Genomic DNA, 26,464 nt, shown 5'->3' with positions numbered 1-26,464 from the left:
CAAAACCCCCCCGGGGTGGGGGGGGGGGAATTTGGGGGTGGGGGAGGGGTGGGGTGGGGGAGGGGCCAACCTCGGCCCCGCCCCCTCCCCGGGTTTGGGGTCCTGGGGGGGGTCGGGGGTCCCCGAAATCCTCCTGGGGGTCCCCGGGGCGTCACTTCCGGCGCTGCTTCCGGCCGGGCTCCTCCGCTGCGGGGGGGAGGGGACGCGGCGGTGACGTCATCGGCGGGGCGATGACGTCATCGTTGTGACGTCATCGAGGGGGAGGGGTTTGACCTGCCCACCCCCATCCCCCATCCCCCCCCCGGTGGAGAAAGGGGGGGAGGGGACACGGGGGGGGGGGGGAGCAATGACGTCATAATGGGGAGACAATGACGTCATAATGGGGGGACAATGATGTCATGGGGACAATGACGTCACGGGGACAATGACGTCATAATGGGGGGACAATGACGTCATAATGGGGGACAATGACGTCATGGGGGGACAATTTTGTCATAGGGACAATGACGTCATAAAGGGGAGACAATGACGTCATAAGGGGAGCAATGACATCACGGGGACAATGACGTCATAAGGGGAGCAATGACGTCATAAGGGGAGCAATGACGTCACGGGGCAATGACGTCATACAGGGAGCAATGACGTCATTGGGGAACAATGATGTCATGTGGCAATGATGTCACGTGGGGGACAGTGACGTCATAGGGGGAGCAATGACGTCATAGGGGTGGCAGTGACGTCATAGTGAGAACAATGACGTCATAGGTGGGAAATAGTTATGTCATGGGGACAATGACGTCATAAAGGGTGGGACAATGACATCATAGGGGATGATGACATCATAGGGGACAATGACGTCATGGGGACAATGACGTCATAAGGTGGGTCAATGACGTCATAGGGGACAATGACATTGTGGGGGAACGATGACGTCATGGGGGTGGCGGTGACGTCACAGGGAGGTGACAGTGATGTCATCGGGGAACAATGGCGTCAAAAGGGGACAATGACGTCATGGGGCAGTGACGTCACCGGGGGGAACAATGACGTCATGGGGGTGGCGGTGACGTCACAGGGAGGTGACACCGAGGTGACAATGGGGACAATGAGGTGACCCCGAGGTGACCCCGAGGTGACAATGGGGACAATGACACCGAGGTGACAATGCAGGTGACACTGAGATGACAACGAGACCGAGGTGACACTGAGGTGACACTGAGGTGACAATGGTGACACTGAGGTGACACAATGGTGACACCAAGGTGACAATGGTGACAAAGGGGACAATGACACCGAGGTGACAATGGGGACAATGACACCGAGGTGACACTGAGAGGACCCCGAGGTGACAATGGAGGTGACTTCAAGGTGACAATGGGGACAATGGTGACACCGAGGTGACACAATGGTGACACCAAGGTGACAATGGTGACAATGGGGACAATGACACCAAGGTGACACTGACAGGACACTGAGGTGACAATGGAGGTGACACCAAGGTGACAATGGTGACAATGGGGACAATGGTGACACCGAGGTGACACTGAGGTGACAATGACACCGTGGTGACAATGGGGACAATGACACTGAGGTGACAATGGGGACAATGGGGACACTGAGGTGACAATGGGGACAATGACATTGAGGTGACACCAAGCTGACAATGACACCGAGGTGACACCGAGGTGACAATGGGGACAATGGAGGTGCCACAGAGGTGACAATGGTGACACCAAGGTGACACTGACACTGAGGTGACAATGGTGACAATGGGGACACTGAGGTGACACTGAGGTGACAATGGGGACAATGGTGACAATGGGGACACCAAGGTGACACTGACACTGAGGTGACAATGGTGACAATGGGGACACCGAGGTGACACCGAGGTGACAATGGGGACAATGACCCCCGGTGTCCCTGGGTACCTGCGGGCGGTGCCGGGCCCGGCCGGGTCACGCTGGGGACGAGAAGATGGAGATGGAGATGAGAGGGGGAGGGGACAGCGGGGACGGGGGGACAACGAGGGGACAACGAGGGGACCAGGAGTGACCAGGAGTGACCACAGAGTGACCACGGAGTGACCATGGACCAGGAGTGACCATGGAGGTGACCAGGAGATGGTCAAAGGGATGGGGAAGTGACCATGGAGGTGACCATGGACCAGGAGGTGACCATGGAGCATGGAGGTGGCCATGGAGGTGACCAGGAGATGGTCACGGTCACCTGGAGATGATCAAGGGGACACAGAGGGGATGGACGTGACCACAGACCATGGAGGTGACCATGGAGGTGACCAGGAGATGGTCAAGGGGATGGACGTGACCACAGACCATGGAGGTGACCATGGAGGTGACCAGGAGATGGTCAAGGGGATGGGGAGGTGACCATGACCCAGGAGGTGACCATGGACCAGGAGGTGACCATGGAGATGATGGTCAAGGGGACAAGGAGGTGACCATGGAGGTGGCCATGGACCAGGAGGTGGCCATGGTGGTGACCATGGAGGTGACCAGGAGATGATGGTCAAGGGGACAAGGAGGTGACCATGGAGGTGGCCATGGACCAGGAGGTGACCATGGAGGTGACCAGGAGATGATGGTCAAGGGGACAGGGATTGGGTGGAGGTGACCTTGGACCATGGAATTGACCATGGAGGTGACCAGGAGATGGAGAAGATGGCCAAGGTCACCTGGCCACGACGGAGGTGACCACGAAGGGTGGAGGAGACCCCGAGGGGGTCAGGAGGGGACACGGGGACAGCCCGCGGTGGCCGGGCCACCTCCTCACCCTCCAGGTAGTTCCTGGCGATGAACTTGAGGGCCTCGTCCAGCAGGATGACCGGGAAGGAGATCTTGATGACCATCAGCCAATGGGTCAGCGTCAGCGGCGTCAGCTTGAAGATCATCTGGGGACACCGGGCGACACGGCTGGGACCTCCTCCCGGGCCACCGGGGCCACCACCGGGGCCACCAGAGAAACCTCATGGCCACCAGAGCCCACCCATGGCCACCAGAGAAACCTCATGGCCACCAGAGCCCACCCGTGGTCACCAGAGAAACCTCGTGGCCACCAGAACCCACCCGTGGCCACCAGAGTGACCCCGTGGGCAGCAGAGTCACTCAAGGTCAAAGGTCGCCATCTTGGTGGCCACCACCCCAAGGTCCCCAAGGCCACCACCCAATGACCACACCTTGATGACCACCTCCCCAAGGTCCCTATGACCACCCCCACAATGTCCCCAAGGCCACCACCCCAATGTCCTCAGGGCCACCACCCCAAGGTCCCCAAGGCCACCACCCCAATGTCCCCATGACCACCACCCCAAGGTCCCCATGACCACCACCCCAAGGTCCCCAAGGTCCCCAAGGCCACCACCGCAAGGTCCCCAAGGCCACCACCCCAATGTCCCCATGACCACCACCCCAAGGTCCCCAAGGCCACCACCCCGGTGTCCACATGACCACCACCCCAAGGTCCCCAAGGTCCCCAAGGCCACCACCCCAATGTCCCCATGACCACCACCCCAAGGTCCCCAAGGCCATCACCCCAATGTCCCCAAGGTCCCCAAGGCCACCACCCCAAGGTCCCCAATGTCCCCATGACCACCACCCCAAGGTCCCCATGACCACCACCCCAAGGTCCCCAAGGTCCCCAAGGCCACCACCCCGGTGTCCACATGACCACCACCCCAAGGTCCCCAAGGTCCCCAAGGCCACCACCCCGGTGTCTCCAAGGCCACCACCGCAAGGTCCCCAAGGCCACCACCCCGGTGTCCCCGTGTCCCCTTACGGGCAGGGGGTCGATGTAGAGGATGACGAAGTGCAGGGACATGGAGAGGCAGATGGAGCCCATCAGCCAGATGTTCACCCATGGTGGCATCCGGGCCAGCGACTGGTTCTCCGACAGGCTGGGGACAGGGGGGACAACGAGGTCACCATGGGGACATTGAGGTGGCCATGGGGACATCGAGGTCACCATGCGGACATCAGGGGTGGACAGGGCCCATCAGCCAGATGTTCACCCATGGTGGCATCTGGGGTGGGATTCTTGGAGAGGTTGGGGACAGCGAGGACATTGAGGTGGCCATGGGGACATCGGGGTGGCCATGGGGACATCGGGGACGTTGATGACCACGATGACCACAATGACCACAATGACCACAACGACCATGACCACAACAATGACAATGACAATGACAGAGGTGACAATGACCACCATGAACATGACCACCATGAAGATGACCACCGTGAAGATGACCACCATTAAGCTGACCATGCTGACCACGCTCCTCACCTGTTGAGGGCGTTGCACATCTCGATGGTCACCACGATGACCATGACCACAACCATGACCACAACAATGACAATGACAGAGGTGACGATGACCACGATGAAGGTGACCATGGTGACCACCATGAAGATGGCCATGGTGACCACGATGAAGACGACCACGCTGACCGCGTCCCTCACCTGTTGAGGGCGTTGCACATCTCGATGGTGACCATGATGACCACGACCACAATGACCACAATGACCACAATGACCACAATGACCATGACCACAATGACAATGACAATGACAGAGGTGACGATGACCATGGTGACCACGCTGAAGATGACCACGCTGAAGATGACCACGCTGACCGCGTCCCTCACCTGTTGAGGGCGTTGCACATCTCGATGGTGACCAGCACCGACAGCGCCATCGTCATCGGCACCGGCGACTCGAAGATGTCGCAGTCCAGCCCCTCGAAGTCCACGTTGTGCTCGGAGCACTGCATGAAGTGGGTCTGGGGGGACACCATGGTCACCTCGAGGTCACCTCGGGGACATCTGGGGACACCTGGGGACACTCAGGGACACCTGGGGACGCTCGGGGACTCACCAGCTGGTGGTAGCTGACGTTGGGTCCGTCCTCAGCGAAGAGGAACCACCAGGCGGCCGCTCCCACCGTGGCGGCCCCGACGTAGCCTGGGGGGACAAACGGGGGCTTGGGGACACCTGGGGACCTCCAAGGGGCCACCTTGAGGGTCTCCAGGTGGTTTTTGGGGGTCTCCAGGTGGTTTTATGAGGTTCTCAAGAAGATCCTGTGAGGTTCTCGAGGTGTTCCTCACAAAGTTCCTCAAGGAACCTTCTACCATGGGGGTCTCAATGTGATTTTTTGGGCTTTTCCAGGTGGTTTTTTAGGGTCTCCTGGTGGCTTTTTTTGGGTTCTCCAGGTGGTTCCTCAAGGAACCTTCCCCCTGAGACTCCTCAATCTGATTTTTTTGTGTTCCCAGATGTTTTTGGGGTTCTCCAGGTGGTTCCTCAAGGAACCTTCCCCCTGAGACTCCTCAATCTGATTTTTTTGTGTTCCCAGACATTTTTATGGAGCCTCCAGTTGGTTTTTTAGGGTTCTCAGATGTTTTATGGAGCCTCCAGGTGGTTTCTTTGGGTTCTCCAGGTGGTTCCTCGAGGAACCTTCCCCCCTAACCTCCTCAATCTGATTTTTTTGTGTTCCCAGATGTTTTTAAGGAGTCTCCAGTTCGGTTTTTAGGGTTCTCAGAAGATTTTCAGGGTCTCCTGGTGGTTTCTTTGGGTTCTCCAGGTGGTTCCTCAAGGAACCTTCCCCCCTAACCTCCTCAATCTGTTTTTTTTGTGTTCCCGGACATTTTTATGGAGTCTCCACCTCACCTCCAGACCTCTCCTCACCCAAGCGACCCCAGAGTGACCAGGAGGTGCCCGCGGTGGCCGGGCGGGCGCTCACCTCCGATGGCCAGGTAGCGGAAGAAGAGCCAGCCGGAGATGAGCGGCTCCTTGGGGCTGCGCGGGGGCTTGTCCATGATGTCCAGGTCGGGCGGGTTGAAGCCCAGGGCGGTGGCCGGGAGCCCGTCCGTGACCAGGTTCACCCAGAGCAGCTGCACCGGGATCAGCGCCTCGGGCAGCCCCAGCGCCGCCGTCAGGAAGATGCTGGGAGGGGGCGGCAGGGACCGGGTCAAACTGGGACCAACTGGGACAAACCGGTGGGAACCAGCCCAAACTGGTCCAACGTGGTGGGAAGGGGTCCAAAGCGGTGCCGGGCTCCTCACCAGACGACCTCGCCCACGTTGGAGGAGATGAGGTAGCGGATGAACTGCTTCATGTTGTTGTAGATGGCCCGGCCCTCCTCCACGGCCGCCACGATGGTGGAGAAGTTGTCGTCGGCCAGGACCATCTCCGAGGCCGTCTTGGCCACGGCCGTGCCCGAGCCCATGGCGATGCCGATCTCGGCCTTCTTCAGCGCCGGCGCGTCGTTGACGCCGTCGCCCGTCTGCGCCGGAGGCGGGAGAAAGGAGGTGGGGTGGGGTTGGGCGGGTGGTGGGACCCCGTAACTACATCAAAGGTTCTTGGTGGAACCTCAAAAGGAGGTGGGGTTGGTGGTGGGACTCCATAACCATGTGCACCATGAACTTCCAATACCAAACCTCCATAAAGCCATGGTAGACCCCCATAACCATATCCACCAAGAACTTTGGACCACAAAGCCCCAAAAACCCATGGTGGACCTCAAAAACCAATCCACCAAGAACTTCCAATACCAAACCTCCATAAATCCATGGTGGACCTCCATAACCCCCCCCAAACCCCCCCAAACCCCATGGTGGACATCCATAACCACGTCCATCAACACCTTTCACCCCCAAACCCCCATAAACCCATGGTAAACCTCCATAACCCCTCCCAAACCCCATGGTTGACCTCCATAACCACGTCCACCATGACCTTCCAATACCAAACCCCCATGAACCCATCGTAAACCTCCAAAACACCCCCCAAAACCCCTCCAAAACCCCTCCAAACCCCATGGTGGACCTCCATAACCACATCCACTAAGAACTTTTGATCCCAAACCCCCATAAATCCATGGTGGACCTCCATAACCCCATCCAAACCCCCCCAACCCCCCTGGTGGACCTCCATAACCACGTCCATCAACAACTTCCAATACCAAACCCCTCCAACCCCCCTGGTGGACCTCCATAACCACGTCCATCAACACCTTTCACCCCCAAACCCCCATAAACCCATGGTAAACCTCCATAACCCCCCCCCAAACCCCCCCAAACCCCATGGTGGACCTCCATAACCACGTCTCCCGCTCACCATGGCGGTGATCTCGTCGAAGGACTGCAGATACTCCACGATCTTGGACTTGTGGGTGGGCTCGACGCGGGCGAAGCAGCAGGCGCGGCGGCAGGCCTCGCGCTGCTCGGCCAGCGGCAGGTCGTCGAACTCGCGGCCGGTGTAGGCGCGGCCGGAGACCTCCTCGTCCTCGCCGAAGATGCCGATGCGGCGGCAGATGGCGATGGCCGTGCCCTTGTTGTCGCCGGTGATCATGATGACGCGGATGCCGGCGTCGCGGCACAGCCGGATGGAGCCCATCACCTCCTTGCGCGGCGGGTCCAGCATGCCCACGCAGCCCACGAAGGTCAGGTCGGTCTGGAGAAGGTCACCGCGTGGGGTTGGAGGTGGTGGGAGATCCGGAAGTGGGGTTGGGAGAAGATCAAGGAGCGGGAAGATCCAAAAATGGGGTTGGGAGGACATCAAGGGCCAGGAACCACCAAAAGTGGAATTTTGGAGGACATCAAGGAGCAGGAACCTCCAAAAATGGGGTTTGGAGGACATCAAGGAGCAGGGACCTCCACAAGTGAAGTTTTGGAGGACATCAGGGAAGAGGAACCTCCAAAAATGGGATTGGGAGAAGATCAAGGAGCAGGAACCATCAAAAATAGGGTTTGGAGGACATCAAGGACCAGAAACTTCCAAAAATGGAGTTTGGAGGTCATGGTGGACCAAGAACCTCCAAAAGTGAAGTTTTGGAGGACACCAAGGAGCAGGAACCACCAAAAATGGGGTTTGGAGGTCACGGAGACCTCCTGAAAAGCCCAGAGAAGGTTCCAGGTGCTCCCACAGAGCCAAGAAGCTCAAAAGGACCCAAGAACTCCCCAAAAACTCAATCCCACCACTCAAACCAAGATCCCACCACCCAAAAACGAGATCCCACCACCCAGTTTGAGGTCCCACCACCCAATTTGAGGTCCCACCACCCAGTTTGAGGTCCCACCACCCAATGTGAGGTCCCACCACCCAAAAATGAGGTCCCACCACCCATTTTGATATCCCACCACCCATTTTGAGGTCCCACCACCCATTTTGAGGTCCCACCACCCAATTTGAGGTCCCACCACCCAATGTGAGGTCCCACCACCCAAAAATGAGGTCCCACCACCCAATTTCAGGTCCCACCACCCAATTTAAAGTCCCACCACCCAGTTTGAGGTCCCACCACCCAATGTGAGGTCCCACCACCCAATTTGAGGTCCCACCACCCAAAAATGAGGTCCCACCACCCAATTTCAGGTCCCACCACCCAATGTGAGGTCCCACCACCCATTTTGAGGTCCCACCACCCAATGTGAGGTCCCACCACCCAATTTGAGGTCCCACCACCCAAAAATGAGGTCCCACCACCCAATTTCAGGTCCCACCACCCAATGTGAGGTCCCACCACCCATTTTGAGGTCCCACCACCCATTTGGAGGTCCCAGCGCCCAGGGACCCCTCGGGGCCGCCCACCTCGTACTCGGCGAACTTGGAGGAGTCCTCGAGGACCATGTCCTCCTTCTTGGGCGGCGCGTCGCGGGTGGCCAGGGCCAGGCAGCGCAGGGTGTCCCTGCCCGTGCCCCACTCCCGGATCACGGCCTGGATCTTCTCCTTGACCGCCGGCGTCAGCGGCACCCGCGCGGTGCCCACCCGGACGTAGCTGCAGCGGTCGATGACGCCCTCGGGGGCACCCTGGGGTGGGACACGGCGGCGGTGGGCTGGTGGGATGGAGCTTGGAGATGGTGGGATGGAGCTTGGAGAAGGTGGGATGGAGCTTGGAGATGGTGGGATGGAGGTTGGAGAAGGTTTGGGGTGATGGGACCAAGGTTGGGGTGGTGGGATGGAGCTTGGAGAAGGTTTGGGGTGATGGGACCAAGGTTGGGGTGGTGGGATGGAGCTTGGAGAAGGTTTGGGGTGGTGGGATGGAGCTTGGAGAAGGTTTAGGGTGATGGGACCGAGGTTTGGGGTGGTGGGATGGAGGTTGTAGAAGGTTTGGGGTGATGGGACCAAGGTTGGGGTGGTGGGACCAAGGCTGGAGAAGGTTTGGGGTGGTGGGATGGAGGTTGTAGAAGGTTTGCGGTGATGGGACCAAGGCTGGGGTGGTGGGATGGAGCTTGGAGAAGGTTTAGGGTGATGAGACCGAGGTTTGGGGTGGTGGGATGGAGGTTGTAGAAGGTTTGGGGTGGTGGGACCAAAGTTGGAGAAGGTTTGGGGTGGTGGGATGGAGGTTGTAGAAGGTTTGGGGTGATGGGACCGAGGTTTGGGGTGGTGAGACAGAGGTTGGAGAAGGTTTGGGGTGGTGGAACCAAGGTTGGAGAAGGTTTGGGATGGTGGGACCAAGGTTTGGGGTGGTGGGATGGAGATTGGAGATGGTGGGATGGAGCTTGGAGAAGGTTTGGGGTGGTGGGACCAAGGCTGAAGAAGGTTTGGGGTGGTGGGACCCAGGTGACCTCCAGGTGACCCCACCTTGACGAACATCTTGTTGCCCACGGCGGCGCGCGAGGCCTTGGCCGGCGAGCAGAAGACCGACATGGACTTCCTGTCCCTGGAGAACTCCAGCGTGAACTCCTTCTTCATCAGCTGCTTGATCACCTGAGGGACGGGAGGTGACCAAGGTGGGACAGGAGGTGACACCAGGGACAGGAGGTGACCAAGGTGGGACAGGAGGTGACACAGGTTCTCCAGGTGGGACAGGTGGCCAGAAGGTGACCAAGGTGGGACAGGTGGGACTGGTGGGACAGGAGGTGACACGGGTTCTCCAGGTGGGACAGGTGGGACAGGAGGTGACCAAGGTGGCCAGAAGGTGACACGGGTTCTCCAGGTGGCCCAGAAGGTGGCCCAGAAGGTGACCAACGTGGGACAGGTGGCCCAGGTGGGACAGGAGGTGACACGGGTTCTCCAGGTGGGACAGGTGGGACAGGAGGTGACCAAGGTGGCCTTGGACAGGTTCTGGACCCGTGGTGGGACACGAGGCCACCAAGATGTGGAGACCATGGGGACAACCATGGAGAAGGTGACAACGGGAGGTTCTCCAGGTGGCCTTGGTGGCCCTGGTGACCCTGGTGGCCCTGGGGACACTCCTGTCACTGTCCTGCTCCACCCTGGACAGGCTGGAGGACACCAGAAGATGGGGAGAAGCAGAGGAACCGTGGAGAAGGTGACAACGGGAGCTTCTCCAGGTGGGACAGGTGGCCCAGAAGGTGTCCCTGGTGGCCCTGGTGGCCCCGGTGGCCCAGGTGACACTCACGGCGTTGCAGGCGTTGGCGCGCTCCACCTTGGACAGGTTCCTGACGTCGGTGTTGAAGACGTTCATCTTCTCCACCAGGCAGGTCAGCGCCGTCTCGGTGGCCTCGCCGACCTTCTCGTAGACACCCTTGGCCTGAAGGACAGGGACACTCAGCGCGGGGACACCTGGTGGTCCTGGTGGTGACACTGGTGGTGGCCCCATGGTGACCCAGATGACCCCCATGGTGGCCCTGGTGGACCCATGGTGACTTCAGTGGTCCAGGTGGTCCTGGTGGTGGCCCTGGTAGTGGCCCAGGTGGGACAGGTGATGACCCCGGTGGTGGCCCCCATGGTGACCCTGATGGTGGCCCAGGTGGTGGCCCTGGTGGTCCAAGTGGTGGCCCTGGTGGTGGCCCTGGTGGGACAGGTGGCCCTGGTGGTGGCCCTGGTGGGACAGGTGGCCCTGGTGGTGACCCAGGTGGTGGCCCTGGTGGTCCACATGGTGGTCCAGGTGGGACAGGAAGGGACAACCCCAGGGGGTTGAGGACACCTGGAGGTGGCCCAGATGACCCAGATGACCCCAGTGGTGACCCCCATGGAGACCCCGATGGTGGCCCCATGGTGGCCCAGATGGTGACCCAGGTGATGACCCTGATGGTGGCCCAGGTGGTGACCCCCATGGTGGCCCAGGTGACCCCCATGGTGGCCCAGGTGACCCTGGTGACCCCCATGGTGACCCCCATGGTGGCCCCGGTGGTGGCCCCGGTGGTGGCCCCGGTGGTGGCCACCGCTGTCACCTCGTTGTAGTCCAGCGAGGAGTCGTTGCAGAGGGCGCAGATGGTGGCCAACTCCACCAGGCCATCGAACTGTCCCGCCTTGACCGGCCGCTCCTGCTTCAGCCTGGGGACACCAGGGGACATTTGAGAAGGTCTTGGAGAACCTCTGAGAAGCTTTTGAGAACTTCTGAGAAGCTTTTGGGGACCTCTGAGAACGTTTTTGGGACCTCCAAGAAGGTTTGGGGATTTCTGAGAAGGTTTTGAGGACATTTGTGAAGGTTTGAGGACCTCTGAGAAGGTTTTGAGGACCTCCGATAAGGTTTTGAGGACATTTGAGAAGGTTTTGAGAACATCTGAGAAGGTTTGAGGACCTCTGAGAAGGTTTTGAGGACATTTGAGAAGGTTTTGAGAACCTCTGAGAAGGTTTTGAGGACATTTGAGAAGGTTTTGAGAACCTCTGAGAAGGTTTGAGGACCTCTGAGACGGTTTTGAGGACATTTGAGGTTTTGAGGACCTCTGAGAAGGTTTTGAGGACCTCTGAGAAGGTTTTGAGGACATTTGAGAAGGTTTTGAGGACATCTGAGAAGGGTTTGAGGACCTCTGAGAAGGTTTGAGGACCTCTGAGAAGGTTTTGAGAACATCTGAGAACGTTTGAGGACCTCTGAGAAGGTTTTGAGGACCTCTGAGAAGGTTTTTGGGACATTTGGGGAGGTTTTGGAGGTCTGGAGCTCTCGGGGTGGCTTTTGGGGACATCTGGGGACATCCTGGACTCACACTTCTCCTTCGGGGGCGTAGGTGGAGCCGGTGATGGAGAACTCGTTGAGGGAGCAGACGTCGCCCTCCACCTTGTCCATGATGAACATCTGGGGACAAACGGGGACCCGTGGGCACCTCTGGGGACACCTCAGGAGGTTCCTGGGGGGTTCCTCGGAGGAACTTTGGGGTCTCCTGGAGGAACTTTGGGGTTTCCATGGAGATTTTGGGTTCTCCATGGACATTTTTGGGTTCTCCATGGACATTTTGAGGTTCCTGGAGAAATTTTGGATTTCCAGAAGAAACTTTTGAGGTCTCCAGAAGAAATTTTGGGTTCTCATGGACATTTTTGGGTTCTCCAGGGAAATTTTGGGTTCTCATGGACATTGTGGGTTCTCCATGGACATTTTGGGTTCTCCATGGACATTTTTGGGTTCTCCATGGACATTTTTGGGTTCTCCATGGACATTTTGAGGTTTCTGGAGAAATTTTGGGTTTCCAGAAGAAACTTTTGGGGTTTCCAGAAGAAACTTTTGGGGTCTCCAGAAGAAATTTTGGGTTCTCCATGGACATTTTGGGTTCTCATGGACATTTTGGGTTCTCCTGGACATTGTGGGTTCTCCATGGACATTTTTGGGTTCTCATGGACATTTTGGGGGTTTTGGGGTCCCACCTTGCAGACGGACATCTGGTTGGTGGTGAGGGTGCCGGTCTTGTCGGAGCAGATGACCGAGGTGCAGCCCAGGGTCTCCACGGAGGGCAGGCTCCTGACGATGGCGTTCTTCTTGGCCATGCGCCGCGTGCCCAGCGCCAGGCAGGTGGTGATGACGGCCGGCAGCCCTGGGGGGACATCCCGGGTCACCGGGGCCACCGGGGCCACCAGGACCCCAAACCATCTCCAGAACCCCATAAGTGACCATGGATGGTCCATAAACCACCAGAAACCATCTCCAGAACCCCATAAATGACCACAAGTGGTCCATAAATGACCCCGAACCATCTCCAGAACCCAACCAACGACCACAAAAGTTCTCCAAAACCCCACAAACCACCCCAAACCATCTCCAGAACCCCATAAGTGACCACAAATGGTCCATAAACGACCCCAAACCATCTCCAGAACCCCGTAAATGACCTCAAATGTTCTCCAGAACCCCATAAGTGACCACAAATGGTCCACAAACCACCACGAACCATCTCCAGAACCCCATAAATGACCATGAATGATCCACAAACCACCATGAACCATCTCCAGAACCCCATAAATGACCATGAATGATCCACAAACCACCACGAACCATCTCCAGAACCCCATAAATGACCATGAATAGTCCACAAACCACCACAAACCATCTCCAGAACCCCATAAATGACCACAAACCATCTCCAGAACCCCATGAATGACCATGAATGGTCCACAAACCATCACAAACCATCTCCAGAACCCCATAAATGACCACGAATGGTCCACAAACCACCACGAACCATCTCCAGAACCCCATAAATGACCTCAAATGTTCTCCAGAACCCCATAAATGACCATGAATGGTCCACAAACCATCACGAACCATCTCCAGAACCCCATAAATGACCATGAATGGTCCACAAACCACCACGAACCATCTCCAGAACCCCATAAATGACCTCAAATGTTCTCCAGAACCTCATAAATGACCACGAATGGTCCACAAACCACCACGAACCATCTCCAGAACCCCACCACCCCCCGCCCACCTTCAGGGATGGCGGCCACGGCCAGGGCCACGGCGATCTTGAAGTAGTAGATGGCGCCGCGGATCCAGGAGCCGCCGTGGACGGGGTCGTTGAAGTGGCCGATGTTGATGGCCCACACGGCCACGCAGATGAGCGAGATGACCTTGGAGAGCTGCTCGCCGAACTCGTCCAGCTTCTGCTGCAGCGGCGTCTTGTCCTGCTCGGTGGCCGCCATCTCGTCGCGGATCTTGCCGATCTCCGTGTTGACGCCCGTGGCCACCACGATGCCCACGGCCTTGCCCGCCCCGATGTTGGTGCCCTGCGCGGTGGAACGGGCAGGAGAAGGTTGGGGGGGTTGGACACAAAATTGGGGGTTTGGAGGAGAAGTTTTGGGGTTTGGAGGAGAAAATTTGGGGTTGGAGGAGAAAATTTAGAGTTTTGAGAAGAAAATTTGGGGTTGGAGGAGAAGTTTTGGGGTTTGAGGAGAAAATTTGGGGTTGGAGGAGAAAATTTGGAGTTTTGAGGAGAAAATTTGGGGTTGGAGGAGAAGTTTTGGGGTTTGAGGAGAAAATCTGGAGTTTTGAGGAGAAATTTTGGGGTTGGAGGAGAAGTTTTGGGGTTTGAGGAGAAAATTTGGGGTTGGAGGAGAAGTTTTGGGGTTTGGAGGAGAAGTTTTGGGGTTTGGAGGAGAAAATTTGGGGTTTGAGGAGAAAATTTGGGGTTTGAGGAGAAGTTTTGGCGTTTGAGGAGAAATTTTGGGGTTGGAGGAGAAGTTTTGGGGTTTTGAGGAGAAAATTTTGAGTTTTGAGGAGAAAAATTGGGGGTTGGACACAAAATTTGGGGTTTGGAGAAGAGGTTTTGGGGTTTGGAGGAGAAAATTTGGGGTTTGGTGGAGAAGTTTTGGGGTTTGGAGAAGTTTTGGGGTTTTGAGGAGAAGTTTTGGCATTTGAGGAGAAATTTTGGGGTTGGAGGAGAAAATTTGGGGTTGGAGGAGAAAATTTGGGGTTTGAGGAGAAATTTTGGGGGGTTGAGGAGAAAATTTGGGGTTTTGAGGAGAAAATTTTGGGTTTGGACACAAAATTTGGGGTTTTGAGGAGAAGTTTTGGGGGTGGAGGAGAAAATTTGGGGTTGGGGGAAAAAATGTTGGGGGGATTTTGGCAATTTTTGGGTGTTTTTGGGGGGCGTTTTGGCAGATTTTGGGGATTTTTTTTGAGATTTTTTTGGGGGATTTTGGGGATTTTTTTGAGGTGATTTTGGTTTTTTTTGGGGGGGGATTTTGGACCTTTTTTGGGGGGATTTTGGGGATTTTTTTGAGGTGATTTTGGGTTTTTTTGGGGGGGATTTTGGAGCTTTTTTGGGGGATTTTGGGGATTTTTTTGAGGTGATTTTGGGTTTTTTTGGGGGGGGGATTTTGGAGCATTTTTGGGGGGATTTTGGGGATTTTTTGGAGGTGATTTTGGGTTTTTTTGGGGGGGATTTTGGAGCTTTTTTGGGGGGATTTTGGGGATTTTTTTTTGGAGATTATTTTGGGGATTTTTGGGGGATTTTGGCGATTTTTGGGTGGGCGTTTTGGCAGTTTTTGGAGCTTTTTTTGTGTATTATTTTGGGGGTTTTTTGCGTTTTTTTGGGTTTTTTCGGGTGGATTTTGGAGTTTTTCGGGGGGGGCTTCGGTGACGTCACCGGGGGTCCCTGATGACGTCAGCGATGACGTCAGCGATGACGTCACCCACCGAGAAGAGCATGTTCTTCTTGTCCTGGTTGACGGCGCGGGGGTCGGGCACCGGGTCCGTGTGCTTGATCACCGACACCGACTCGCCTGCGCCGGCGCAGACCGGTTCAGACCGGTTTGGACCAGTTCAAACCAGTACAAACCAGTATAAACCAGTTTAAACCATTATAAACCATTATAAACCATTATAAACCAGTATAAACCAGTATAAAGCAGTACAAACCAGTATGAACCAGTCTGGGACGCAGCAAAGCCACCCTCAATTTCCACTGAGATCCCAGTATGGACCAGTACAAACCAGTTCAAACCGGTATAAACCAGTTTAAACCAGTATAAACCAGCATAAACCACTATAAACTGCTATAAACCAGTATAAACCAGTATAAACCAGTATAAACCACTATGGACCAGTATGGACCAGTCTGGGACACAGCAAAGCCACCCTCAATTTCCACTGAAATCCCAGTATGGACCAGTTTAAACCAGTTCAAACCAGTATAAACCAGTTTAAACCAGTATAAACCAGTTTAAACCATTATAAATCATTATAAACCATTATAAACCAGTATAAACCACTATGAACCAGTATGGACCAGTATGGACCAGTCTGGGACACAGCAAAGCCACCCTCAATTTCCACTGAAATCCCAGTATGGACCAGTTTAAACCAGTATAAACCAGTATAAACCAGTTTAAACCACTATAAACCAGTTTAAACCATTATAAACCAGTATAAACCATTATAAACCAGTACAAACCAGTATAAAAATCCCCTTCAACCTCAGTTTTCCCCCGTTTTTAACCCTTTAATCCCCTCCCAGTCCCTCCCAGTCCCTCCCAGTTTGTCCCAGTCCCCCCCAGTTCCCTCCCAGTTTGTCCCAGTTTGTCCCAGTCCGGTCCCAGCCCCCTCCCAGCCCAAACCAGTCCAAACCAGTACGAACCAGTAAGGATGGACTGGTCGACGCGCAGCGTGGTGGATTTGATGGAGATGATGCGGATGTCGGCCGGGACCTTGTCCCCAACTGGGAACGGAGCGGGGTCAAACTGGGACAAACTGGGACAGACTGGGAGGGACTGGGAGGGACTGGGAGGGAACTGGGATCAAACTGGGATGGACTGGGAGGAACTGGGAGGGACTGGGAGGAACTGGGATGGACTGGGAGGGGACTGGGATGGACTGGGAGGGACTGGGATGGACTGGGAGGGACTGGGAGGAACTGGGAGGGGACTGGGATGGACTGGGAGGGACTGGGATGGACTGGGAGGGACTGGGATGGACTGGGATGGACTGGGATGGACTGGGAGGGGACTGGGAGGGAACTGGGAGGGACTGGGAGGGAACTGGGAGGGACTGGGAGGGACTGGGAGGGACTGGGATGGACTGGGATGGACTGGGAGGAACTGGGAGGGAACTGGGAGGGACTGGGAGGGAACTGGGAGGGACTGGGAGGGACTGGGAGGGAACTGGGAGGGAACTGGGAGGGACTGGGAGGGAACTGGGAGGGACTGGGAGGGACTGGGAGGAACTGGGAGGGAACTGGGAGGGAACTGGGAGGGACTGGGAGGGAACTGGGAGGGACTGGGAGGGAACTGGGAGGGAACTGGGAGGGACTGGGAGGGACTGGGATGGACTGGGATGGACTGGGATGGAACTGGGATGGAACTGGGATGGACTGGGAGGGACTGGGATGGAACTGGGTTATACTGGGAGGGACTGGGACAAACTGGGAGGGAGTCAAAGGTTCTTTGTCACCCCAATGACCCTTGGGTGACCCCTGGGTGTCCCCAAGGTCCCCAAGGTCCCCGTGACCCCATGACCCCCGTGACCCCTGTGACCCCAGTGACCCCGGTGACCCCTGGGTGTCCCCAATGTCCCCATGACCCCTGTGACCCCTGAGTGTCCCCAATGTCCCCATGACCCCAGTGACCCCTGGGTGTCCCCATGACCCCTGTGACCCCAGTGACCCCTGGGTGTCCCCAATGTCCCCAATGTCCCTGGTGTCCACCTTGACCCTGATGTTCCTCAGCGTCCTCCTGACCTCAATGTCCCCAATGTCCCTTTAGCCCCTGGATGTCCCCAATGTCCCCAATGACCCCATGACCCCTGGGTGTCCCCATGACCCCCGTGACCCCTGTGACCCCTGGGTGTCCCCAATGTCCCCATGACCCCGGTGACCCCTGTGTGTCCCTGATGTCCCTGGTGTCCACCTTGACCCTGATGTTCCTCAACGTCCTCCTGACCTCAATGTCCCTTTAACCCCTGGATGTCCCCAATGTCCCCAATGACCCCAATGTCCCCGTGACCCCTGGGTGTCCCCATGACCCCGGTGACCCCTGGGTGTCCCAGTGTCCCCGGTATCCCCAAGGTCCCCAATGTCCCTGGTGTCCACCTTGACCCTGATGTTCCTCAGTGTCCTCCTGACCTCAATGTCCCCAAGGTCCCTTTAATCCCTGGATGTCCCCAATGTCCCCGTGACCCCTGTGACCCCGGTGACCCCATGACCCCAGTGACCCCTGGGTGTCCCCAATGTCCCTGTGACCCCGGTGACCCCTGGGTGTCCCCAATGTCCCTGGTATCCCCAATGTCCCCAATGTCCCTGGTGTCCACCTTGACCCTGATGTTCCTCAGCATCCTCCTGACCTCAATGTCCCTTTAACCCCTGGATGTCCCCAGTGTCCCCAATGACCCCATGACCCCAGTGACCCCTGGGTGTCCCCATGACCCCTGTGACCCCGGTGACCCCTGGGTGTCCCAGTGTCCCCGGTATCCCCAATGTCCCCAATGTCCCTGGTGTCCACCTTGACCCTGATGTTCCTCAGCGTCCTCCTGACCTCAATGTCCCCAATGTCCCTTTAACCCCTGGATGTCCACAATGTCCCCAATGTCCCAGTGACCCCTGGGTGTCCCCGTGACCCCGGTGTCCCCTGGGTGTCCCCATGACCCCGGTGACCCCGCTGTCACCTGCCACCTCGGCGATGTCCCCCGGGACGAGGTCGCGGGCCTTGATCCTCTGCACGGCCTTGCGGTCGCTGCGATAGACTTTGCCCATCTCGGGCTCGTACTCCTTCAGCGCCTCGATGGCGTTCTCGGCGTTCCGCTCCTGGGGACACCACAGGGACGTTGGGGACATTGGGGACATCTTGGGGACATTGGGGACACCATGGACACCTTGGGGACATCCTTGGGACATTGGGGACACCATGGGGACACCATGGGGACACCACAGAGACACCACAGGGACACTGTGAGGGACACAATGGACGCTCCTTCAGCGCCTCGATGGCGTTCTCGGCGTTCCACTCCTGGGGGGACATTGGGGACATCATGGACATCTTGGGGACATTGGGGACATCCTCGGGGACACCTTGGGGACACCATAGACACCTTGGGGACATCACAGATATCATGGAGACACCACAGGGACACTGTGAGGGACACAATGGCCTCGATGGCGTTCTCGGCATTCCGCTCCTGGGGGGACATTGGGGACACCTTGGGGACATTGGGGACATCATGGACACCCTGGGGACACCATGGGGACACCACATGGACACCACAGAGACACCACAGGGACATTGTGAGGGACACAATGGCCTCGATGGCGTTCTCGGCGTTCCGCTCCTGGGGACACCACAGGGACGTTGGGGACATTGGGGACATCATGGACACCTTGGGGACATCATGGACACCTTGGGGACCTCCTTGGAACAGGTTTGGGACATTGGGGACACCACAGAGACACCACAGGGACGTCACAGGGACATTGGGGACATCATGGACACCATGGGGACATCCTCAGGGACACCTTGGGGACATCACAGACATCATGGAGACACCACAGGGACATTGTGAGGGACACAATGGATGCTCCTTCAGCGCCTCGATGGCGTTCTCGGCGTTCCGCTCCTGGGGGGACATTGGGGACATCATGGACATCTTGGGGACACCATGGACACCTTGGGGACATCTTGGGGACATTGGGGACACCATGGGGACACCACATGGACACCACAGAGACACCACAGGGACATTGGGGACACCTTGGAGACATCTTGGGGACCTCCTTGGAACAGGTTTGGGACATTGGGGACACCACAGGGACATTGGGGACACCTTGGGAACATTGGGGACATCTTGGGGACACCTTGGGGACATCGTGAAGACATCAAAAGACAACACAGAGACCTTGGGGACACCAAAGGACACCACGAGAACAACGAAGCTCCCCCAGATCCCCCCAAAACGTCCCCAGATCCCCCCAAAATGACCCAAAATGTCCCCAAAATGTCCCCAAATCCCCCAAAAGTGTCCCCAAATCCTCCCAAAATCCCCCCAAATCCCCCCAAATGTCCCCAAAATGTCCCAAAATCCCCCCAAAAATGTCCCTAAAACGTCCCCAAATGCCCCCAAAATGCCCCCAAAATGTCCCCAAATCCTCCCCAAATGCCCCCAAAATATCCCCAGATTTCTCTAAAATGTCCCCAAAATCCCCCCAAAATGTCCCCAAATTTCTTTAAAATTCACCCAAATCCCCCCAGAAATGTCCCCCAAATGTCCCCAAATTCCCCCCAAATTCCCTCAAAATCCCCCCAAAATCCCCCCAAATGTCCTCAAATGTCTCTAAAATTCTCTAAAATCCCCCAAATTCCCCAAATTCCCCCCAAATGTCCCCAAATGTCTCTAAAATTCCCCAAAATCCCCAAAATCCCCCCAAATGTCTCTAAAATTCTCTAAAATCCCCCAAATTCCCCAAATTCCCCCCAAATGTCTCTAAAATCCCCCAAAATCCCCAAATTTCCCCAATCGCCGATCCGCGGGCGCACCTGCCAGACGCCGACGACGGCGTTGGCGATGAGGATGAGGAGGATGACGAAGGGCTCCACGAAGGCCGTGATGGTCTCCTCGCCCTCCTCGAACCAGGCCAGCACCTGGCCGGAGCCAAAATCACCCAAAGTATCCCAAAAATCCCCAAAATACACCAAAAATACCCAAAAATCCCCAAAAATACACCAAAAATCACCAAAAATACACCCAAAATCAACAAAATCCCCAAAAATCACCAAAACAGCCCAAAATCACCCAAAGTATCCCAAAAATCCCCAAAAATACACCAAAAATACCCAAAAATACACCCAAAATCAACAAAAATACACCCAAAATCAACAAAATCCCCAAAAATCACCAAAACAGCCCAAAATCACCCAAAGTATCCCAAAAATCCCCAAAACATCCCCAAAAATCCCCAAAAATACACCAAAAATACCCAAAAATACACCAAAAATCACCAAAACAGCCCAAAATCACCCAAAGTATCCCAAAAATCCCCAAAACAGCCCAAAATCACCCAAAATATCCCAAAAATCCCCAAAAATACACCAAAAATCAACAAAAATATACCAAAATCACCCAAAGTATCCCAAAAATCCCCAAAAATACACCCAAAAATACCCAAAAATCACCAAAAATACCCCAAAAATCACCAAAAATCACCAAAAATCACCAAAACAGCCCAAAAATACCCAAAAATCACCAAAACAGCCCAAAAATACCCAAAAATACCCAAAAATCACCAAAACAGCCCAAAATCACCCAAAGTATCCCAAAAATCCCCAAAACAGCCCAAAACCACCCAAAGTATCCCAAAAATCCCCAAAAATACACCAAAATCACCAAAATCCCCAAAAATCACCAAAAATACCCCCAAAATACCCCCAAAATCACCAAAACACCCCAAAAATCACCAAAAATACCCAAAAAATCACCAAAAATCACCAAAACAGCCCAAAATCACCCAAAGTATCCCAAAAATCCCCAAAAATACACCAAAAATACCCAAAAATACACCAAAAATCAACAAAATCCCCAAAATCCCCAAAAATCACCAAAACACCCCAAAAATACCCAAAAATCACTAAAACAGCCCAAAAATCACCAAAACACCCCAAAAATACCCAAAAATCACCAAAACACCCCCAAAATACCCCAAAAATCACCAAAACACCCCAAAAATACCCAAAAATCACCAAAACACCCCAAAAATCCCCCAAAAATCACAAAAAATCCCCAAAAACCCAAAAAATCCCCCCAAAAATACCAAAACGTCCCAAAGTCCAAAAAATCCCCAAAAATACAAAAAAATTCCAAAAATTCCCCCCGGAAAAACCCAAAATCCCCCCCCACCAAAAAATCAAAAAAATCCCCAAAAATTAAATAAAAAACCAACCCTAAAAAACTAAAAAAAGAAAAACTCAAAAAAAAAAAAGAATTAAAAAAAAATCCCAAAAAATCGGAGAAAATCCCAAAAAAATCACCAAAAAACCCCCAAAAAACCAACCCCCAAAAAATAAAAAAAATCCTAAAAAATGCCCAAAAAAATCCTCCTTGAAAAACCTCCCAAAACAAACAATTTCCAAAAAAACCCTCCAAAAATCACCAAAAATCCCCAAAATACCAAAACACAAAAAATCCCTCAAAAAATCCAAAAAAATCCCCAAAAATTCAAAAAAAATCCCCAAAAATTAAAAAAAAATCCCCCCTGAAAATCCCCAAAAAAACCTCCCAAAACAAACAAACAAAAATTCATTAAAAAAACCCAAAAAAATCCAAAAATCCCCCAAAATTCCAAAATTTGGGAGATTTTGAGGCCATTTTGGGATATTTTTGGGGGATTTTTGGGACCATTTTTGGGATATTTTTGGGCCATTTTGGGGATATTTTTGGGGCCATTTTTGGGATATTTTTTGGCCATTTTTTGGGGCCATTTTTGGGATATTTTTTGGCCATTTTTTGGGTCATTTTTGGGATATTTTTGGGCCATTTTGGGGGGATTTTGGGGGGAGTTTTTGGATATTTTTGGGGGATTTTTTTTGCCTTTTTTGGGGGATTTTGGAGGGATTTTTGAGCTATTTTTGGGGGATTTTTGGGCTATTTTTGGGGGATTTTTTGGCCTTTTTTTGGGGGATTTTGGGGGGATTTTTGGGATATTTTTGGGCCATTTCTGGGATATTTTTGGGGGATTTTTTTGGCCTTTTTTTGGGGGATTTTGGAGGGATTTTTGGGCTATTTTTGGGGGATTTTGGGGGGATTTTTGGGATACTTTTGGGTCATTTTTGGGATATTTTGGGGCCATTTTTGGGGGGATTTTTGGGAGATTTTTGGGGGGATTTTTTTGGCCTTTTTTGGGGGGATTTTTGGGGGATTTTTGGGGATATTTTTGGGGGATATTTTTGGCCTTTTTTTGGGGATTTTGGAGGGATTTTTGGGCTATTTTTGGGGGATTTTTGGGGGGATTTTGGAGGGATTTTTGGGGGATTTTTGGGATATTTTTTGGGGATTTTTGGGATATTTTTGGGGGATTTTTTTGGCCTTTTTTGGGGGGATTTTTGGGGGATTTTTGGGCTATTTTTGGGGGATTTTTTTGGCCTTTTTTTGGGGGATTTTGGAGGGATTTTTGGGCTATTTTTGGGGGATTTTTGGGGGATTTTTGGGATATTTTTGGGGGATTTTTTTGGCCTTTTTTTGGGGATTTTGGAGGGATTTTTGGGCTATTTTTGGGGGATTTTTGGGGGGATTTTGGAGGGATTTTTGGGCTATTTTTGGGGGATTTTTGGGGGATTTCTGGGCTATTTTTGGGCTATTTTTGGGATATTTTTGGGGGATTTTTGGGGCGTTTTGGGGCGTTTTTGGGGCGTTTTGGGGCGTTTTTGGGACTCACGAAGGAGATGCAGGCGGCCAGGAGCAGAATCCGCACCAGGAGATCCTCGAACTGCTCCACCACCAACTCCCAGATGGATTTACCTGAGGAATTCCGGGGGAATTTGGGGGAAATTTGGGAATTTCGGGGGTTTTGGGGAGACATTTGGGGATTTGGGGGGAAAATTTGGGGATTTTGGGGGGAATTTTAGGGGAATTTTGGGGAAATTTGGGGATTTTGGGGAGAAATTGGCGGGAAATGAGTGAAAATCCTGAGGGTCTGGGGGGAAATTTGGGAATTTTGGGGGAAATCTGGGGAATTTTCAGGGATTTTGGGAGGAATTTGTGGGAATTTTGGGGATTTTGGGGAAATTTGGGGATTTTTGGAGAAAATTTGGGGTTTTGGGGGGGAATTTGAGGATTTTAGGCAAAATTTGGGGATTTTTGGGGAAATTTGGGGTTTTAAGGGGGGAATTTGGAGATTTTTGGGAGAAATTTGGGGATTTTGTGGGGAAATCTGGAGAATTTTGGAATTTTTAATGCATTTTTGGGGCTTTTGGGTGAAATTTGGGGATTTTGGGGCATTTGGAGACACTTTTGGGAGCTTTTGGGGTTTTTTTGGGGATTTGGGGAAAATTTGGGGGGAAATTCGTGACTTTTTGGGTTTTTGGGACTTTTTGGGACATGTTGGGGATATTTGGGGGCCAGCTGGGAATTTTTGGGGACAATTCTGGAGATTTTGGGGTCATTTTTTGGATATTTGGGGACATTTTTGGGATATTTTTGGGAAATTTTGGGGTCACTCACCTTCCTCTGCTGGCAGCTCTGGGGAGAGAGGGAACAGGTCAGAGGGGACCCCCAAAATCCCCCAAAATCCCCCAAATTTTGACCAAAACCCCCCAAAAATCCCCCCAAATTCCCCAAAAAAATCCCCAAACCGCCAAAATCCCCCAAACCCCCCCCAAAAATTGCCACAATTCCCCAATTTTTGACCAAAATCCCCCCAAAATCCTGATTTTTTTTTACTAAAATCCCCCCCAAATTTCCCAAAAATCCCCAAATCTCCCCCAAAAAAACCAAAAATCCCCAAGATCCCCAATTTTTTTACCAAAATCCCCCCAAAAAACCCCCCAAATTTCCCCAAATCCTCCCAAAATCCCCAGATTTTTTTACTAAAACCCACAAAAAACCTCAAATCTCCCCAAAAATAATAATAAAAAAAATTCCCCCAAAATCCCCCCAAATTCCCCATTTTTTTACCAAAATCCCCAAAACCTCCCAAAATCTCCCCAAAACCCCCCCAAAATCCCCAAATTCCCCATTTTTTAACCAAAATTTCCCTGAAATCCCTGATTTTTTTTACCAAAACCCACCCAAATTCCCCCCAAAATTCCCAAAAATCCCAACCCCCCCCGAAAATTCCCCAAAACTCAAAAAAAAACCAAAAAATCCCATTTTTGCCCAAAAATCCCATTTTTTTCCCCAAACAAATCCCAAATTTTCCCCCGCAAAATCCCAATTTTCTCCCAAAAATCCCATTTTCCCCCCAAAATCCCAAATCTTTTCCCAGAATTCCCAATTTTCCCCCAAAAATTCCAATTTCTTCCCCCCAAAACCCATTTTTCCACAAAAACCCATTTTCCCCCCAAAATCCCAAATTTTTCCCCTAAAATTTCCAATTTTTTTTCCCCCAAAATCCCATTTTTTCCTAAAAAATCCCATTTCCCCCCCAAATTCCAAATTTTTCCCCTAAAAAATCCCACTTTTCTCCCCAAAAAATCCCATTTTTATCCCCAAAATTTCCCAAAAAAATCCCAATTTTTCCTCCCAAAATTTCCCAAAAAGTCCCATTTTTTCCCCCAAAAAAATCCCATTCCCCCCCCCAAATCCCTTTTTTCCCCCCCCAAAAATCCCTTTTTTTTCCCCAAAAACTCCCATTTTTCCCCCCAAAATTTCCCAAAAAATCCCATTTTCCCCCCAAAAAAATCCCAATTTTCCCCCCAAAAACTCCCGATTTTCCCTCCAAAAATTCCCAATTTTTTCCCCCAAAATCCCCATTTTCTTCCCAAAAAAATCCCAATTTCCCCCCCTAAAAAATCCCAATTTTTTCACAATTTTTTCCCCAAAAATCCCATTTTTTTTCCCCGAAATTGCCAATTTTTCCCCGATTTTCCCCAAATTGCCGTTTTTCGCCCCAAAGCCCCTCACCGTTGGGGCCGTATTTCTCCAGGCTCCTCTTGACCTGCTCGGGGCTCAGCCCGACGCCCTCGGTGACCCCGAAAAACGCCAAACACTCCTCGGCCGTGCGCGCGTGCGCGTTCTCCATGGCGGCCCCAAATTCCCGAAAAACGGGAAAAAACGGGAAAAAAAACGGGGAAAAAAACGGGGAAAAAACGGGGAAAAAAACCAAAAAAAACGGGGAAAAAAACGGGGAAAAAATGAGGAAAAACGGGGGAAAAATGAGGAAAAACGGGGGAAAAATGAGAAAAAAAAGGGGAAAAATGAAATTAAAACTCAAAAAAAGAGGGAAAGAATGAGGAAAAATGGGGAAAAAACGGGGGAAAAATTAAAAAAAAAAAAGGGGGGAAAAATGAAATTAAAACTCAAAAAAAAGAGGGAAACAATGAGGAAAAATGGGGAAAAAACGGGGGAAAATTAAAAAAAAAAAGGAGAAAAAAATGAAATTAAAACTCAAAAAAAGAGGGAAACAATGAGGAAAAATGGGGAAAAAACGGGGGAAAATAAAAAAAAAAAAAGGGGGGAAAAATGAAATTAAAAGTCAAAATAAAGGGAAAAAAAGAGAAAAAATGGGGGAAAGTGAGAAGAAAAGGGGGGGAAAAGAAATTAAAACTCAAAAAAAGGGGAAAAAAATTTAGAAATAGGGATAAAATAAATAAAAGGGGAACAATTAAAATAAAAGGAAAAAATAAATTTAAAAAAAAGGGGAAACAAAGAACAAAAAAGGAAAAAAAAATCAAAAAAAGGAACAAAAAATAAACAAAAAAGGAGAAAAAATTAAAAAAAAAGGGACAAAAAATAAGGAAAAAAAAGGAAAAAAAAACTAAAACAGGCCAAAAAAAGGCCCGAAAAGAATAAAATTAAAGGGGGGAAAAAAAATAAATAAATTAAAATAAAAGAGTAATGAGGGGTGAAATTAAGACTACAGAAAGTTAATTAAGTGGATTTATGATTAAAATAATTTAAAGCGAAATTAAGAAGTAAATTTTTTTTTTTTAAAAAACTGCCAAAAAATCAAATGAAAAACCTGAATTTAAAGGGAAAAAAAATCAAATTAAAAGGGGGGAAAATCGGATTAAAAGGGGAAAAAACAAAAAAAAATCGAATTAAAAGGGGGAAAAAAACCCCAAAAAATTTCAATAAAAAAGCCCCAAAAAAAGGGGGAAAATCCCCCAAAAAAGCGAATTTTTCCCCCTCCCCCCCCCAGATTTCGG

At 52.4% G+C, this 26,464-nt stretch overlaps 1 protein-coding gene across 2 annotated transcripts; it reads right to left on the bottom strand.

Annotated features, from left to right (window-relative positions):
* Window positions 1-104: 104 nt before the first annotated feature.
* On the bottom strand, window positions 105-26,464 carry ATP2A1 (ATPase sarcoplasmic/endoplasmic reticulum Ca2+ transporting 1). Of its 2 annotated transcripts, XM_077789563.1 has the most exons (23): window positions 25,221-26,464; window positions 23,820-23,837; window positions 23,035-23,117; window positions 20,144-20,248; window positions 18,282-18,420; window positions 16,261-16,341; window positions 15,321-15,406; window positions 13,612-13,909; window positions 12,551-12,717; window positions 11,899-11,987; window positions 11,146-11,248; window positions 10,371-10,502; window positions 9,590-9,715; window positions 8,597-8,815; window positions 7,124-7,459; window positions 6,070-6,290; window positions 5,748-5,950; window positions 4,887-4,972; window positions 4,658-4,791; window positions 3,793-3,910; window positions 2,791-2,908; window positions 1,929-1,960; window positions 105-186 (listed from the first exon to the last, which is right to left on the bottom strand). In XM_077789563.1, the coding sequence occupies exons 1-22, from the start codon at window positions 25,336-25,338 to the stop codon at window positions 1,956-1,958; spliced, it is 2,985 nt and encodes a 994-aa protein (XP_077645689.1). In that variant the 5' UTR covers window positions 25,339-26,464; the 3' UTR covers window positions 105-186; window positions 1,929-1,955. The 2 variants fall into 2 exon arrangements, with proteins under 2 accessions (XP_077645689.1, XP_077645688.1); XM_077789562.1 differs by lacking the exon at window positions 1,929-1,960.

This window comes from Lonchura striata, chromosome 35, assembly GCF_046129695.1.
Source record: "Lonchura striata isolate bLonStr1 chromosome 35, bLonStr1.mat, whole genome shotgun sequence".
Taxonomy (NCBI): Eukaryota; Metazoa; Chordata; class Aves; order Passeriformes; family Estrildidae; genus Lonchura; species Lonchura striata.
Note: the sequence above shows the minus strand (reverse complement) of the source record. Positions and strands in the feature narration are given on the sequence as shown.